At 39.6% G+C, this 19319-nt stretch overlaps 1 protein-coding gene across 6 annotated transcripts in view; it reads left to right on the top strand.

Annotated features, from left to right (window-relative positions):
- Window positions 1-19319, top strand: part of pik3cg (phosphatidylinositol-4,5-bisphosphate 3-kinase catalytic subunit gamma) — a 42067-nt gene that overhangs the window by 10192 nt on the left and 12556 nt on the right. For 3 of the 6 annotated variants that reach the window (XM_008111568.3, XM_016994002.2, XM_016994003.2), the window contains 3 exons: window positions 7963-9954; window positions 16958-17023; window positions 17146-17371. In XM_008111568.3, coding sequence (XP_008109775.1) covers window positions 7975-9954; window positions 16958-17023; window positions 17146-17371 — 2272 coding nt within the window. In that variant the 5' untranslated portion in view covers window positions 7963-7974. Of the gene's footprint in view, window positions 1-614; window positions 639-3011; window positions 3213-7962; window positions 9955-16957; window positions 17024-17145; window positions 17372-19319 lie in introns of those variants that run through there. The other 3 variants (XM_062981707.1, XM_008111566.3, XM_003221539.4) reach the window with 3 other exon arrangements.

Here is a 19319-nt window from a genome sequence, read left to right as displayed (position 1 = left end):
CTCCCATAGCAACATCAAAGGAAGCGTTCAGAGTTTTTTTCCAGGTTATACTATTTCTGGTTTTCAACCAGTTTTTTGACTACATTTTGGCTTTGGTGGCCTGCTATGGCTTCATTTGGCTCCTTCAAAAATGTACCTTTTGAGGGGCAAACATTCTCAAATGAGATGGTCATTCACATCTACTGTGCTTTGGAGATGGAAACAATGTGAGGTCTTGTGCCCCCTGTAATGCATTTATTCCACAATCATGTAAAAACTCCTCATTCAGAACCAGGGTAGTTCTTTATGAGCAAACTCTTTCTGCTTTGAGTAAGCCCCACTAATACAAGCCACCGATCATGACTGTCTTGATCTTCAGTTCTGACTGTCTCTGGTTCATCAATCTATCCGGCAGTAAAAATACCTTCTTTCCTGTGTTTTAAATACTCTTTAGAAAGACTGTAAGACTGTATCAGCTATATAGCATGTGAGGAATAAATAATGTATTACTTAATTACTTTGAAGATACTTTTCTCCCTGACTGGCTTCATAGAACCATCCAGGATGTATCTAGAGTGGCGGGGGTCAGTGCCCTGAACATATAGATTGTGACTAGTCCAGACTGCTTGTAGCTGAAAAATTCCATGCTTGGAAGCTATGTAAGTGGCATTAAAAGGTTGCAAAATATTCAATCAAAAGTTGTATTTTTGAACTTGAGCTCTTATGCTTCATCCCTCCTTTTTCTTTCCTCAGAAGAGTATTTTTAGATATTTGCTCCATTTTTGTACTCTTAATATTTTATCTTCCTTCCTGTTCCATTAGTTACATCATACAGCAAAAAAGGACCAGATTTCATTTAAGTCAGGCCCCTCAGTTTACGCAAATACAGGAAGAGCATATTGCTTATACTACGTCCTGTAATTTACTCATCAAATTACTGGTTGTTCTGAACAACCTCCTCCAATTTTTTGAGATCAGTCTCCCGTCCTTCTAGACTTCCTTTGTCTTCTAGACCTTCTCTGGCATCATCCTATAAAAATGTTATACACAAGAGCATATAGAAATCTTTCCACACATTTGTGTGAAGGTTGTTTATTTATTTACAGTATTTTATTTACAGTATTTATATTCCGCCCTTCTCACCCCGAAGGGGACTCAGGGCGGAGCACAATGTACATATACATGCCAACCATTCAATGCCATATGACATACAGACAAAGACAGAGACGAAGACACAGAGGCAATTTAACATTCCAGCTTCTGGCTTCATGAGGGTATGCGCAATTCCGGCCATGGGGAGCTGCTGCTTCATCATCCACTGTGACACTGAGTCCTTGATCGAGTACTCCCTCATCTTCTGCACACTGCTGGAAATTTTATGGCATTGTAAATTAGTTAAATTAACCTTCCCGCATAAGCGGTACCTAAATTCCTACTTGACAGATGCAACTGTCTTTCGGCTGCATAGGTCAACAGCAAGCTGGACAATTAATGGTCAAGAGCTTACCCTGACCTGGGCTGACCTCTCAGTCAGTAGTGATTTATTGCAGCTGGCTACTAAACAGCTGCGCCACAGCCCGGTTGCATGAGATCACTTTTGGCAGAAGAAGAGGAATAGGACAGAGTATCTGACAGTCTCCTAAAACCATACTATTAGTGCAATAAAATAGCCATCTTCATGAATCGTTGTGATTATGGGGCAAACCAGATGTATTCAGTAGACATTTATGTGAAATTTGTTCTTACCATTTTTTTCCGTGTCTTTCGTGTCTTCCGTTTATTCGGAAGCACAAAACAGGAAACTCAACAGAAAACACACAAAACTCAGCTCGACACGAAAGCTTGCTTTCGCGTGGAGCCAAAATTTCATGCATCCACACTTTTCTTTCTCCTCCTCCCTCCCTCGCACCCACAATGTCCCGCATTCACTCACGGGAATTGCGGCCAGGCAGCCGTACATCTGGTCCTCAGCATGGGAGTGGAAGGAAATACCTTCCCTCCCTCCTTTACAGGCATGTGTGTGTGGGTGTGTGTGACTGTGCCAGCACTCGGCTGCAGGCAGGCACTGAGAGGTGTGTGCGCACTTTTCAGGGCTGCCAGCACCCCACCACACACACTCTCTCTTTCCAGGAGAGTGTGTGTGTGGTGTGGGGAGTGCAGGTAGGCCTGGAAAGCTTGCACGTGCCTCTCAGTGCCTGCCTGCAGCCGAACGCCTGCACAGTCACACGCCCCACCACACACACACACGCCCTCCTGCCCACCATACTCTCCAAGTTGAAAGGTGGGAGGGGCGGTGGTTCTTTCTTGCTTACTTGCTGAAGTCTGGAGGTGGACTGCCCAGCCATGACTCCTGTGAGTGAATGCGGGCCATTGCAGGCGCAAGGGAGGGAGGAGGAGGAAGAGAAGCAGTGCAGTGCCTGCCAAGCAGCCGAGAGCCTCAGGAAGGAGAGCCAGTGGGTGGGAAGCCCTTCCCCCCATAATGGGCTGATTTTCGGACCCCAAAAGAAAACAACCGAAACAACAACCCCCAAAACACCCCCTCCCAATTTCGGGAGACTTTCCGAAAACGGATGAAGCCCCGTAATGAAAGCCCCAAAGCTTTTACGCGAATACACACCCCTATTCAGTCTTATAAACCTGATCTGGATCAATTAGGATTTTTTGGAAGAGACACTCAGCCCAAATGCATCTTGGCTGGTGATGGAAAGAATATTTGTACTTACCTCTGGATATCATTCTTCCCTGGATTATTTAATTCCCTATTCCAGGGCTTCCAGGGGTACGTAATACAAAGTTTATAACCCTATGAACTAATAATGGTAAATGAATGCCAAATGTGATGCAGTTTATACTAATTTAATCCATATTGAATAAATTCATTTACTGATTTTTCTCTTGGGCAACGTTTAGCATGTGCCCCACCCAGGTTTCAACAAGGTGTTCCTCTTTTTTCTTGTAACCATTACAGTAAGTATTTGACTGCTCTAACAGGAAACGCATTGACTATTTAAAAAAACACACACACATCACAATCGTGTTTATAACTAAGTGGGTTAAATTTCCTTCCTGGTTACTAGAGCACTTCCTTTGCATCTGCTTATGAGAGCAAACAAGAAAAGCGGAACAGCTTAGACAAGTAACTTTTCATGTTGTGAGTAGTTGTCATTTTAGGTAGACTTAAAAGCTATACAAATGAATCTTCTTCAGCTGCTCAGTTTCTGCTTTGCAACCAGGTAATATTTTCTTAAATATTACATCTTTCTGTTTTTCTTACTTGGCTCTTAGAAGGCTAAAAGATGTAATTCAATTATTTATGAAGTCTTAGTGTAAGTTTTTCATATTTATTTCTTGTTTTAAAGTTTTTTGGAACAGAGGAAATGGAATGGATTGCCTTCTAATGCATTTATGTATTTAATTTTTGTTTTACTGTTAAACAATGAAGTTCCTATTAGTTAAGGCAATGGTTTTCAACCTGTGGGTCCCCAGGTGTTTTGGCCAACAAATCCCAGAAATCCCAGCCAGTTTACCAGCTGTTAGGATTTCTGGGGGTTGAAGGCCAAAACATGTGGGGACCCACAGATTGAGAACCACTGAGTTAAAGGAACACTACATCAGACACTATCTGTGAAGCAAGCAAGCAAGCAAGCGTTTATTATGGTCCATGACCAAAGAGAGTTACAAACGCTCTGGGATGGGGAAATACAGTTCCCTAGAGAGGCAGTCATAAAAAAGATTGGAAAACAGTTTTTTAAAAAACAATACTGTTTAAAGACACAGTTAACATAGCAGGTATGGAACCGAAGGGGAAAGTCTAATAGGAGGGGTAAAACACTGGGGGACCATTAGAGGGAGGGGCACATTACAAGTCCAGAAACACCTCAGCTGCAACAGGTTGCTCCAGCTGTGCTCCCGTCAGGGTGCTGCCCTTTCCATTAACTGTCATTTCATTTGGCATTGCAGAATTGAAATTGCAACAAAACATTTCTTACTTTTTTGTCATAAGAGAATAGATAGTGTTTGCTAGGGGAAAACTGGGGGAAACCCTTCCTTCTTTGCTTATGAGCTTTCAGTATGCTAGACTAAAAGGATTTGGGGTTGGTTTTTCAAGGAAACTTTGAAATATATTGACTTAAAAAATCTACAATGTCTTCCACTTCTTTAGTCTAGATTATGATGCTGTTTTAAAAATTCCTAATCTTTTCTTTTTTTTTGGAAGTGTAGAAAAATGTGGATAGCTAATTATTATTTTTGGCTATGCTAATTATCTGTTTAAGTACATACCTTACCTTCTAACTTGCATACCCCACATTTTCTCCAAAACTCAGACTCAGGATAGTTTACAACTTAAAACAATATAATTAAAATATAGGAAAAGAACATTACACAGGACTCAAACAATTAACAATAGTAAAACAGTTTAAAACATACATTTTAAAATGTTGAAAAGCAGTATAAATGCAGTGCAATTTAAATAGTACAGTGAGAACAGTTGATATGGCATATATCATTTTATTTAAACATTGTAACTATTTGCTGCATAATAAACTGATTATTAAAGAGCTTCAGACTTTTAATAATTTTTCAGAAGGATTGGCCACTGAATAGTTGGGGAGGGTTCACTGAAATTTTTTGTGAAGGTGGCAGAGTGTTGGAAACTGACACTCTGGATTCCATGAGTCGCAGTAGGTCCACTTAATCCTGCATCAGCCCAACTGCAGACACATAGGCTAAGGGCAGTGTTTTGCTGCTTAGGGATTGCCCCCAAAACAATACTAGAGCATAACATTGTGTCTCCTGGTTTTTTTTCCAGCCAAATGTTTCCATCTAAAAACAAATTGTGTTGTTTTCACTTTGTGGTTCAGGGGATTGATAACGTTTCAGGGGGCCCACCCACAACTGCATGAAATGTGACTCTAGAGAGGCAAGTTCTGTATGATTACCATGTAAACATTTTTTATGCAGGAGCTAGAAAAGTATTTTTGATTCCTAGTCATCTACACAAGTATTTCAGAAGTCAGAATTACTGTTAGGTGGGCTTGGCGGGTTGGGTCAGGAGTTGAGGTGTACTAGTGCATTTGTAATTATGTCTCTGGTCTAGTATCACCACAGTAATAAATAAAATATAAAGCATTTCCTAAATTAAGGACAGGTCTACGATAGGAAAGAAAACAGGGACTCGCCTTGATTCCATTTCTTCCTGGCACTGATGTCTAGTAATTATTGTGGGGTTTTTAGTGCTACGTTGACTTAGGGCCAAATCAGGGAATACTCTGGAGCTTGCAGGAAACTCCAGAATATCCCACAGCTTTGGGGCAGTTTGAACATTGAAACTGGGGCTGATTTGGAATGATCCATTGTCCAGACAGGATCTCAATCCCATCATCAGTGCTGGGATGATCATGCCTGTGTCCCCTGTATTGCCACTTTCAGCCATCTGAGCATCTGGCTTTAATGGGTGCCCTATTTTGATATCAGCAGATATGCTATGTGAGCAGTAAGAACCTCCTCCTCGCTGGTTATGCAAGTGTCTCTGTTGACACCAGAACAGAGTGCCCAGAATAGTCAGGAGCTTGTCTAGAAGTGGCAGCAATAGCATGAAGGGTGAGATGACAGTCCAGCAGGGTCAATGTGGTCTCAACCTGGCTGGACCATGTGGACATCAATGTAGTGCCACAGTGGGTTCGGCCAGGTATTTGTTCTCAATTTTCGAGCCAGTGTAGATTCATGCTTAGATACTCTTTAACTGAGATTTAAATTCACAGTCACAAATTCACAGTTATATAAATTGGCATAATGTTATCTGTCAATTCACATAATAAAAGTAAAAACCTAATGTGTGTATGTGGCATGGGTGTCCGCGCATACAGACATCCTCCAGCTTCCACAAACAGGCTATAGTTCCCAGTTCTGTGGAGCCACCAAGTCACTCCCACCCAGGACATTGCAGGTTACAGTCAGCACATCCCAATGTTTCTTTCTCTCTTCATTTGCATGATCCTGCCCAGTGCCTCTCCCTTAACCCTTTCCTACCCTTTTCTATGGCGTACAGCAACAGAGGAATTGATCAGCAACTAAACATACTAGAGAGAGATATTTTGGGGAGAATTCACCATGATTTCTAGGAGTTGTAGGGACTGAGATGTATTGTTCACCTGCAATCTAAGAGCCCTCTGAACCCTACCAACAATAGACCTGGAACTAACTTGACACACAGACCCAAAATTAGTATATTGGCGGAGTTTGGGGGTGATTGACCTCGGCATCAGAGAGTTATAGTTCACCCATATTCAGAGAACACTGAACCCAGCAAATGACTGATCTGGACCAAACTTGGCACACAGACCCGACATAGCCAAATGTAAATACTGGGGGAGATTTGGTAGGATTGTCCCAAGATTTTTGGTAATTGTACTTCACCCACATCCTTATGCATTTTCTAATGGAAGCATTCATAAAAAATAAAAGCAAAGAGTGAGTTTTTTTCCCTAAGAAATAGCGCAACATATGACCAAACTGATATTACCTAACATCCAAAAACAAACAATGGTCTTTTCAAATAACCCGGGCATTGCCGGGTACCCAAGCTAGTATTTTATAAACAGGAGATCTTTCCAATTTTTCACTGAAGTGTGATGCTTCTCAAAAGAAATCAATGATCTGAATATATAATATATAATAATTTTTTCAGACACAATGACTGGATTATCCCATTCTGTTCTAAAGTTTTTCTTTTTGCTTTTTTCCATTTTCTTTATTAAATATTTTAAAATTCCAAAACATTTAAAATATAGTACAATTGTCTCATCTTCTATTCCCAGATCTATACCCTCCCATTACTCACATAGCATTATAAAAATACATTACTGTCAATTCTGTAACTCCCTAAGTAAAGGAGTTACAGAATTGACAGTAATGTATGTTTTTTTAATGCTATGTGAGTAATGGGCAGGCCTGTAGCGAGGGGGCGGTTTTAGGGGTTCAACCCCCCCCCCCGAAATTTTTCAGGTTATAAAAAAAACCTGGTTTACTCATGAATTTTAACTAGTTAACCAAATCCCCATGCTAAGTCTATGAGACGCAAAACATTAAGAGTCCCTCCAGGCACTATTTCAAGCAGATATTGACAGGTTTGTAGCGGGGAGGGGTGTGTTCAACCCCCCCCCCCCCCCCGAAATTTTCAAAACCCCTCCCGAAATTTTTTTCTGGCTATGGCCCTGGTAATGGGTAACTCCTAAGTAACTCCTACATTATTCTAATTTTATCAATTACATATAATTATTGTAATGTGGTTTGTTAATTGCTCAATCACAATCTTTCTTGGATTTTTGGTGGTTTAAATTTGCCATTGCTTTTATAAAGGTAAAGGTTTCCCCTGACGTTGAGTCCAGTCATGTCTGACTCTGGGGGTTGGTGCTCATCTCCATTTCTAAGCCGAAGAGCCGGTGTTGTCCGTAGACACCTCCAAGGTCATGACTGCATGGAGCACCGTTACCTTTCCGCCGGAGCGGTACCTATTGATCTACTCACATTGGCATGTTTTCGAACTGCTAGGTTGGCAGGAGCTGAAGCTAACAGCGGCCGCTCCCGCCGCTCCCGGGATTTGAACCTGGGACCTTTCGGTCTCCAGCTCAGTGCTTTAACACACTTCACCACCGGAGCTCCTTTTATACATGAACTTAATAAATGGTTTCCAAGTACTATCAAATTCTTTTCCAAAGTTGAGGATCTAAATCCTATTGTTAGTCCCAATGTTGAATTGATAAAGTTATGTAAGTGTTTAATTTCCAAATGCCCATTGATTCAGTCATTAACTCTAGTTGAGATTAATAATTGGATTTAGACTAGGATGGAATAGAATCAAAGGGAATAAATCGTGTTTAACTTGTGTGAAAATTATTTTGATTATTGTACTTAATGAAAATTCCACAAAAATATGCTGGTGCACAGAAAAATATTACCCAATCATTTCTTGTATTTTCTTAGATACCCTCTGGCATGGAGCTGGAGGTAAATGAACAACCTGTTGTTATGAGAGACGACAACAAACGGAGGAGAAGGAGGATGAAGCCATACTGTACAGCCAGCAGTTTGTCTGCATCAGAACTGATAACCATTGAATTTGTTCTACCCACAAGCAACATGTTAATAGATATAGCCAGCAACTGTACAGTAGAACAGATGAAAGCACAAATTTGGATGCGGGCAATAGAGCGGAATCAAAACTCTGACTACTACCATACATTCACACCTGATCAATTTGTTCTTCAATACCAAAAGAAGGGTCAGTGGTATGAAATTTATGACAAACATCAGATAATACAGACACTAGACTGCATATTGTATTGGAAAGTGTTGCAAAAGAAAGTTGGCAAAATTCACGTGATTCAAAAGCAAAAGCCCACAAAGGAAGTTCAGGAGTTTCAAAAGCAACTCAATTATTTGATTGGCTATGATGTTACTGATATAAGTAACGTACATGATGATGAACTGGAATTTGCTCGCCGCAGATTAGTCACTCCACGGACAATTGAAGTATCCTGCAGAGATCCAAAATTATATTCATTGCACCCTTGGACTACATCCAAACCACTTCCAGATTATATGCTTAGTAGGATTGTCAATAATAGCATTTTCATAAACATCCATAGAGGAACAACTAGTCAGAAGATTAAAGTGGCCATTGACGACACTCCAGATACAATCCTTCAGAGCTTTTTCACAAAAATGGCAAAGAAAAAATCTTTAATGAATATTCCTGAAGATCACAATGAGCTGGACTTTGTCCTTAGAGTAAGTGGCAGAGATGAATATATTGTAGGTGAGACACCAATTAGAAATTTCCATTGGATAAGACATTGTCTGAAAAATGGGGACGAAATTCACCTTGTCCTGGATGACCCCCCTGACCCAAACCAGGATGAAGTGCAGAAAGAGGAATGGCCCTTGGTGGATGACTGCACCGGAGTCTCAGGATATCACGAACAGTTGACAATAGATGGCAAAGATCATGAGCGGGTATTCACTATATCATTGTGGGACTGCAATAGGAAATTCCGTGTCAAGATAATTGGCATTGATATCCCTGTGCTACCAAGAAACACAGACCTTACTGTATTTGTTGAAGCGAATATTCAACATGGGCAGCAGCTGCTTTCACAGAAAAGAACTACTGCTAAGCCATTTACTGAAGAAGTCCTGTGGAATATCTGGCTTGAGTTTGATATCAAGATTAAAGATTTGCCTAAAGGTGCATTACTAACTCTGCAGGTATATTGTGGCAAAGCACCAGCATCATCCACTAAGGCTAATCTTCAGCCACATGATTCTCCCAGTCCTGATTCTAAGTGTAAAACCCAGCTACTTTATTATGTCAATATTTTACTAATAGACCACCGCTCCCTTCTTCGGACTGGGGATTATGTTCTCCATATGTGGAAAATTTCGGGCAAAGGGGAAGAGCAGGGAAGCATAAATGCTGATAAGCTTACCTCAGCCACTAATCCAGATAAAGAGAACTCAATGGCTATCTCAATTGTTCTGGACAAGTATTGCCACCCAGTTGCTTTGCCCAAACACAAAATAGCAGCTGATCTGCAAGGAGACCGGGCCAGAGCTGAAATGCCCAACCAACTGCGCAAACAGCTTGAAGAGATCATAGCCACAGACCTGCTTAATCCACTTACCCCTGAAGACAAAGAATTACTGTGGCATTTCAGATATGAAAGCATAAAGCATCCAAAGGCATATCCTAAGCTGCTTAGCTCAGTGAAATGGGGACAACAAGAAGTAGTAACAGAAACATATCAATTATTAGCTAAAAGAGATGCGTGGGACCTCAGCACTTTAGATGTTGGATTACCAATGCAACTTTTAGATTGTAATTTTTCTGATGAAAATGTGAGAGCCATGGCAGTGCAAAAACTAGAAAGTTTAGATGATGATGATGTTCTTCATTATCTCTTGCAACTAGTTCAGGTAAGATAGATATATATTCCCCAACATCTCTTATATGGTATATGTCTGATTGCAGGAGCATTCTGATGTTAGATATGTTGTTTGGTTAGCTGTGGTTAAATAGTGCCGTGGTAAATGTATCAACCAAATACATTCTTAAGCAGTGAGCTAATACACATATGCATGTCTATTTTGATGTCTGGCAACTGGATGTCTACCACCTGGAGCTAATAATTACCCTGTTATCTTTGAGGTGCCAACAAGAGATAATGAACATATTTATGAGATGGGCCATTCCCAAATGTAAGTTGCTTCTTCAGGTTGCAGCTGATATCTGATGAGCATAGACCGAGGTTAGCACCAGATTGGCACAACTACCAAAGTGACAGAACTTTCTAATGAGCTAGTTGTGCTTGGTACCTACATTCTTTATGTTCAATGTGTTGTCGAAGGCTTTCATGGCCGGGATCACAGGGTTGTTGTATGTCTTTCGGGCTGTGTGGCCATGTTCCAGAAGTATTCTCTCCTGACATTTCTATGGCAGGCATCCTCAGAGGTTGTGAGGTATGGATAAATTAAGTAAGGAAAGGAAAGAATATATATCTGTGTATAGTCCAAGGTGTGGCAAGAGTTCTTTGTCACTGGGAGCCAGCATTAATGTTTCGGTTAATCACCCTAATTGGCATTGGAATGTTTTGTCCCTTGCCTGGGGGCTTCCTTTGTTCAGTCAGGTCCTTATTGTGTTGGTTCCCATCTACTGTTTTGATTTTGGAGTTTTGTAATACTGGTAGCCAGATTTTGTTCATTTTCATGGTTTCTTCCTTTCTGTTGAAGTTGTCCACATGCTTGTGGATTTCAATGGCTTCTCTGTGTAGTCTGACATGATAGTTGTTAGAATGGTCCAGCATTTTTGTGTTCTCAAATAGTATTCTGTGTCCAGGCTGGTTCATCAAATGCTCTGCTATGGCTGATTTCTCTGGTTGAATTAGACTGCAGTGCCTTTCATGTTCTTTGACTCTTGTTTGGGCACTGTGTTTGGTGGTCCCTATGTATACTTGTCCACAGCTGCATGGTATCCGGTAGACTCCTGCAGAGGAGAGAGGATCCTTCTTGTCCTTCGCTGACCGTAGCATTTGTTGGATTTTCTTTGTGGGTCTGTAGATAGTTTGTAGGTTGTGCTTTTTCATCAATTTGCCTATGCGGTCAGTAGTTCCCTTGATGTATGGTAAGAACACCTTTCCTCTGGGTGGATCTTTGTCTTGCCTTTCATGGCTTGTTCTTGGCCTTGCAGCTCTTCTGATGTCTGTGGTGGAGTATCCATTGGCCTGTAGAGCCCAGTTTAGGTGGTTGAGTTCACCTTGGAGGAGGTGAGGTTCGCAGATTCTTTGTGCACGGTCTGTCAGGGCTTTGATTGTGCTCCTTTTTTGACTTGGGTGATGGTTGGAGTTTTTATGAAGGTATCTATCTGTGTGTGTAGGTTTTCTGTAAACTGTGTGGCCCAATTGTTGATTGGGTTTGCGGATGACCAGAACATCTAGAAATGGCAGTTTTCCTTCCTTTTCTTTTTCCATGGTGAATTGGATGTTTGGGTGGATGCTGTTAAGATGGTCCAGGAACTTGTTGAGTTCTTCCTCTCCATGGCTCCAAATTGTGAAGGTGTCATCTACGTATCTGAACCAAACAGTTGGCTTTTTTGGTGCTGTTTCTTTATGTTGTGTTAGTATTCTTTGAGCCTGCTGTTTGAAGATAAAAAAAAATGCTAGAAAAATTGGCTGATGTATACAGAGCAAGGTTAAGAACTACCAATTACTTTTTGTGCCTCCATGAACTCTTATTATTTTTTTTGCAGATTAAAAATGCCCCAAAGTTGTCTAAAAACGCTGTGAAAAATACAGCAACTTATTTTTAAACAACCAAACTAAATCTTCTAATCCTCTACTTACTGCAAAACCTTACTCAAGCCAGGAAACAGAAAAGGGAAGTGATGTCAGATCACTTCTAGGTTGTATTTTGGGCCAGTTTTCAGAAATGATATTTAAAGCTCTTGAATTTAGCAAGAATCTTTCTGTTTGTATTATTCTTTCAAATCTTTCATCCCATTCAAAGAAGGAAAAGGGAGAGGAGCTTATTATTATTATTATTATTATTAATTCATTTCTATCCTGCTTTTTCCCCGTGGGTGGGATTCAAAGCGGCATAATGATCAGTCAGTGCCTCAGGAATGGAAGCGATGAACAAAAACTAAAATGCCGTAGAATACATATGTGAAAGGCAGAATCAATGTAACAATTCAACAATCAAATCAGAAGTACAAAATAGTTGGATAATGAGATTAGGGAGTATTCCAATTGTTAGAAAAAGTAGAGTAGAAAAGGTGCTTTTGTGTTCAGCAAAAAAGAGAGAAGGATGAAATGAGCCAAATTCTGTTTGTAATACAGATTCAAGTGTATACAGGACCTGGCTGCTGCTGTAGGCTCCCTCTTCCATACTATTGCCATGATAATATCCTATGGAGTCTGGAATCTTTAGTTTGGTGAAATTCCAGAGTTCTCTGGCAGATAATTTTAAATACCTTTTCCTAAATTGTAAATCCCATGATTCCTTAGAATGGAAATATGACAGTAATCACATTTATAGTTATATAGTGTAACAGGGCAGACAGAAGTAGGCAGTTTTTCAGATACCTGGATGTAGCCTTTAGGGGTGTAAATGCTGTAACCACTATCCAGCACTTTAAAGTAGACTCAGAAACAATTTTGGAGCCAATATATTTGAGAACAATCCACATCATATATCTGACTCATCTGATCTGTACTGTATATCTGATGCTTCCTTGGCAACTACATTTGGAAATTGTTTCAATTTCTGAACACTGTTCAGAGCCATTGTTGTTTCTTGTTCATCTGCAGGAAGTTTATAATCACCATCAATGACTAGGCAGGCAGCTTAATCATAAGCTAGATTTTTTTCATTCTGCTAGTACTCTGCTTTTACTTTAAATGAAGTCATATACTTTACAGAAGTACACATATGGAGCTTTTAGGAAATAATGTTTTTGTCTTAATCCGTGTTATATTTTTAAGCAGTAATAGAATTTGATTTTCTTGCTTGTGAACATCTGAAAGCAGTGTTTTTACTCGATGGAGAAGGAGAAGGAGCTTGAAAGACAAGAAAAAACATGATCCTTCGGTACTTAAATGAAAGATGTGACTCCATTATCTGAAGCATACAGAACATACTTCGTTACTGAAAATGAATGAAGTACTGCAGGATTCATGTTACCTTGTGTGCAGATTACAAATGCTTTGTAGACACAGGAGAGAAAGCAGAAAGCTTACAAGTGATTAGAGACAGGTTTACACATCTGTGTACTGAATAAAGGATCATTTTATCTAAGGCCCTTCCTACACTGCCATATACAACCCAGGTTATCTGATTTGAACTGGATTATATGGCAGTGTAGACTCATATAATCCAGTTCAAAGCAGATGACGTAGATTATCTGATTAAATAATATGGATTAAAGGGCAGTGTGAAAGTGGCCTAAGTGTAATGTGACAAGTAAGAACTAGGACAAGGATATCAGTGCTGTTCTCCAGTGTGCAAGCAAATATATAACCATTGATTATATTGCTGGAAATGTTTATTTTGCTAGGTTGAGCAGATTATTGCCTAAACTGTATATGGAATTAAAGGGGTTATAGCTGCAGTTTTCTATTCTGCTAGAAAAGGGAAGGAGAAGATGGAGTATTTATTGGCATGTGTCTGACAAAAATAGAGTGATGGGAACTGGAAGCAGAATGGACACATGACTACCCATATTTAACTGAGAATGTATCAACACTATAGATTTCATTCAGTTTGACGCCACTTTAACAGTTGTATTTGTAGTTTTATTAGGTTTATTAGACATTTTATATCTCTGGTTGTTTGAACTGGTCAGGGCTTAGAAAAAAATACATTCAGGGGTTACATCTCCCACTGGATGGGGGATTCTGTAATCCGATAAAGTAACTGTCCCAGATTCTAGAGCTGGTACATGAAAAGTATTACATGTTTGTGATGTACAGTAGAATCTCACTTATCCAACACTCGCTTATCCAACGTTCTGGATTATCCAACGCATTTTCGTAGTCAATGTTTTCAATACATCGTGATATTTTGGTGCTAAATTCGTAAATACAGTAATTACTACATAGCATTACTGCGTATTGAACTACTTTTTCTGTCAAATTTGTTGTATAATATGATGTTTTGGTGCTTAATTTGTAAAATCATAACCTAATTTGATATTTAATAGGCTTTTCCTTAATGCCTCCTTATTATCCAACATATTCGCTTATCCAACATTCTGCTGGCCCATTTATGTTGGATATGTGAGACTCTACTGTATATATTCATTATGTTATTGTAAAAAGGAGACATTTTTGCCCAGCTTTGTTGTCCGCAACAGAACACATTTATGACTAAAATAGAAGTAAAGTGTCCTCTAATTGAAAATATCCTTTAACAAAGGGGAGATGGCAATTAGGAAAGTTGCTCAATTACTCAAGTGATCAATAGTAAGAAAGACAGCATTATAAGGACCTGTTGCCTGTGATTGAACCAAATATGAGAGCTGTATTTAGTTCATTCTAACTTCTGAAGATGCATACATGATACCTTTGAAAAGATGGCTATGGCCACAATCTTGATGACTTTAAGCCTGGATTACTGAAATGAATAGTTTTGTAGAGAGTTGGGAAGATTCAGTTGGTCCAGAACACAATGGATCTGGCAAACTGGAGTTATCCCTACTTCATGCTGTGTTGATCTACATTGATCCCACTCTTAGCTGAACTGGGACTTTTGGTAGCTCTGACTTTCAAAATTCTAAAGACTTGGGACCTGAATCCCGTGACTTAAGGATCCACTCAAAGCTGTATATACCTTTGCCAGAATATAGCAAGTGGGCACTAGAGGAACATAACAATATATCAAAAAATGGAGGCTTGCTCTGAAATGTTTAGATTGAGTCTGAATCGGAGAATGTGTTAAACAGATGCAGACAGGATTTTGAGCTGATAAAGACAATGTTTTGGAGTATTGTGTGGTTTCTGGGCTGTATGGCTGTATTCTAGCAGCATTTTCTCCTGACGTTTTGCCTGCATCTGTGGCTGGCATCTTCAGAGGATCTGATGCTGCTAGAACATGGCCATACATCCGGAAACCACACAACACCCCAATGATTCCAGCCGTGAAAGCATTTGACAATGCAAAGTTTTTGATTTAAGAACGATGGGGGAACTACTGTATGTATGTGAAAATGCAGTATGGTGCAACTCCTGTTAGCAGAGGTGTTATAAAGAGTATGTGAGAGAAAAACTCAAGATGTTTAATTTCTTCCCATTCATATAAAGAGTCATCAAATCAAAGTTGGAAGGCATCTCATCAACTATCTAGTCCACTCCCTGCCTCAATGCAGGGTCTCTAGCTAAAGCATCCCCAGCATATATAGTAAGCTCTCCAAATTCATTGAAGTTAAGGCACAGAACTCCAGCAAAAGTTTTTTTAATTTGAGAAAATATATCTCTAGGAATATCTAGGTTCTCTGGTGTTAACTGTAGTTAACCTCTGCAGAATTTGACCATAGAGTTGCACTGGAAGACTGAGAGAGAACATTTTAATCAAATCCATGAATAATCAAATCTGTAAACGTTAAAGGCATAAAATGTGGAAGGCCAACTTTATAAGTTCTGATCAGATACGATGGTCATGATTGGTTTTTTAGCTGGAAAGATCAATTTGAATGTGTGCATAGAGGTTTTACTCACCATCCCTCACCCTTCCTAAAAATATCATTATGATATGCTGCTCCTGGGAGCTTCGGTGACATTACTGGGGTTGTTACAAACTGTTTCATAATATACAGGCAGTCTCTGAGTTACAAACACCTGACTCATAGTTACAACGGGGATGAAATAACAGGAAGTTAGAGAAATCTATCCCTAAGAAGGGAAACTAATTCCTGGAAGAGTTATTTTAATGGGGAAAAGGTGTCTCACATGAATCTTTAGCACCAATCCTTGTTTTCACAAGCCACATTTTTCAAAATCCAATTATCACAGGGACAAAAAGTAGGGTGAAATCTTTTGAACGGGGGAACAAACAGTAAAACAAACAACACAGAGGTGTTAACACTTATCTAAGTTAATGAAAACAAAAAGACAATGACTGGAGTTACACTTAAAAATGTACCTGTTCCAACTTACAAACAAAATCAACTTAAGAACAAACCTACAGAACCTATCTTTTCATAACTTGGGGACTGCCTGTACTCACAGTGGCCCACATATTTCTATGTTGTCCTAGTCTATGGGATTCTAATTGAGTTTGTAATTTAACTGCAAAAATTCCCATAGACTGCAGAATCTAAAATTAGGTTACCGCAACAATTCAGGCTTTTTTCACCCTTCTACCTATTTACTGAAATTGTTTTAGTCGAGAATCAGCAATCTGCCCTATGATGTTCTCTCATAGAGCTGTACATAAAGGTAATCCAGGTGATGCTGAAAATTCACCTGCCTTATGCTGCCCCTTTGTACTTCTTAAATGTATCTATTGGGCCAGATGTTTATGATATAGAGGCATCAGAGATAGGAAATTACATTTGGTTCCCCTCCCCTCCTGCATAAATGCAACATCTAAAACCACTGTGTGTCAACAATTCATGTAGGATTATGTATCCCTACTCCTGAACTGTTAGCATTTAGAGTTCATCCACTGTCCTTTTCCTGCAAACCTTTCTCTGCTATAGAGATAGAATGATGAATTGCTTTTTTATTTGAAAAGAACTATAGAATATCAGTACAGACGTGGATTGTTTTATTAGAAGAGTTCTCTCTGAATTGTAAAAAGTAATAAACATCTTCCTAACATGATAATACATCTTGTTTGCCTTAAAAGATGTTTTTCATTTGGATTTTTTGTCTTTTAGATTGCATAGAAATTTTACTTGTTTCCACTTTTCTTATCTATTTGTTAGGCTGTGAAATTTGAGCCTTATCATGACAGTGCATTGGCCCGATTCCTTCTAAAAAGAGGCTTAAGAGTAAGTTTATGGAATGCAGTCAATGAAATGAAATTTATAAATTTTGCCAAAATCTCATGGATTCCTGAGATCTATTTAATTTGGTGTGTATTTTCCCGTGATTCCTCTTTTTCCACTCATAGAACAAAAGAATTGGACACTTTTTGTTCTGGTTTTTAAGAAGTGAGATTGCACAGTCCATGCACTATCAGCAGAGATTTGCTGTGATCCTAGAAGCTCATTTGAGAGGTTGTGGGAAAGCGATGCTGCAAGACTTCCTGAGGCAGGTTCAAGTAATTGAACTGTTGCAAAAAGTGACAATGGAGATAAAGTCACTTTCTGCTGAAAAGTATGATGTCACTCCTCAAGGTATGTAGAGTTTTTAGAACTTATATTCTTATCTGCTGTGTTTAGTTTTTACTATGCCTTTTAGGAAAGGTAAACTGTAAAGTCTTTCCAATATTAATAGTCAGTAGTCAAATTTGTTTCTACCATTTATTCCATTTCTTTCGTGTCTTCTGTTTCTTTGGAAGCAGAAAACAGGAAGCCGTCTCCCCACAGGGAAATCTGCTCGACATGAAAGCCTGCTTTTTTGTCAAGCCAAAATTGTCTCCTGGCCTGCATGTAGGCAGGCCTGGAGCTAGGTTGCAGGCATGCTCTGGGCCTGCCTACAGGCCCCAACACACACACACTCTAAGAGTGTGGTGGAGCGTGTGTGGTGACTGGCGGGGCCTGCAGGAGTGCTCTGGGCCTACTTGCAGGCTCCACCACACAAATACACACACTCCGAGAGTATGGCAGGGCGTGTGTGGCGACTGGCGTGTTCAGGCATGCCCGGAGCTTGCCTGCAGCTGAACACCTCTTACTCCAGAGCAGCAACAGCAGGTAAGAAAGGGGAAGGGGAGCCAGTGTGTGGGAAGCCCCTCACATAATGATCCAAATTTTGGGCCTCGATCCAAAAAAACCCCTGATTTCAGGAGGCTCTGGAAAGCGGATCAGGGCCCCAATGAAAGCCAGAACATAAAATAGGGCAAGGATTACCCAGCAGCACAAGACTAGTAGTCAGTGCAGTTGCAAATACTAAAATAGTCGCAAGTAAGTAAAAAAAATATATTATATTTGCATTTTTGAGAAAGTTTCTGAAAATGTTAATAACACGGAAAACCTGGGCTATTATCTGCCACAACTAACAGTGGAGCTTCGGTCTTTGAGGCATAGAAAACTAACTTAGAAAATGAGCATTTGCTACTTAGAAAACTTGTATGTAATTGAAAATATAAATAAAATCAGAATGAACACATGAGCACCATTTTTTATGCTTTAGAAAAGGTTTTCAGAGTGCTGTCATTTGCAGAGCTTGGAAGTGTTATTTTTGGAGGTTACAGCTCCCAGAAATCTGCAGTGGCCATATTGGCTTGGGGATTTGGGGAGGTGTAACATCTCAAAGTAGTTTAATTTTTTATTAGCTTAATTTTTAAGTATTGTTTCTAATTGCTTTTTCGTCTAAACATGCATTTTAAGGTGTGTGATGACAAATTTGTTGTAATGTTTCATTATTATTTGATGTTGATGTCTAATGTGATGTGTTATGATGTATGGTTTGTTGATGGCATTGAATGTTTGCCGCTGCGTGTTGTGAGCCGCCCTGATTCCTCATTGGGAAGATAGGGCTGGATAGAAATAAAGTTTTATTATTTTTATTATTTTATTAGAAAGTATGATCATTTGGGAAGAGAAATTCTTTCCTTTCTTATATTTTTCATATTTTCTGAAATTAGTGGGTGAATGCCTTTCTAAACAACAGTCCTTCAGTTTTATATATACTTTGTGTTATGTATTTTTTGCAATAAGTATTTAACTAACCTACTATTTCATTGCTTTTATTGATTTTTTGCTGCAATGACAATATGCTTGAAAGTGTATTTGTTGTTTATTATATTTTGCTCTTATTAGAAAGTAGCTTGATTATTGTTTTAAAACAAAAATATAATGGCACAGTGTGTTAAAGCGCTGAGCTGCTGAACTTGCGGACCAAAAGGTCCCAGGTTCAAATCCCGGGAGCAGAATGAGCGCCCGCTGTTAGCCGCAGCTCCTGCCAACCTAGCAATTCAAAAACATGCAAATGTGAGTAGATCAATAGGTACCGCTCCGGTGGGAAGGTAACGGCGCTGCATGCATTCATGCCGGCCACATGACCTTGGAGGTGTTTATGGACAATGCTGGCTCTTCGGCTTAGAAATGGAGATGAGCACCAACCCCCAGAGTCGATCACAGCTGGACTTAACGTCAGGGAAAACCTTTACCTTACCTTTTTAAT

Source organism: Anolis carolinensis, chromosome 5, assembly GCF_035594765.1.
Source record: "Anolis carolinensis isolate JA03-04 chromosome 5, rAnoCar3.1.pri, whole genome shotgun sequence".
Lineage (NCBI taxonomy): Eukaryota > Metazoa > Chordata > Lepidosauria > Squamata > Dactyloidae > Anolis > Anolis carolinensis.
Note: the sequence above shows the minus strand (reverse complement) of the source record. Positions and strands in the feature narration are given on the sequence as shown.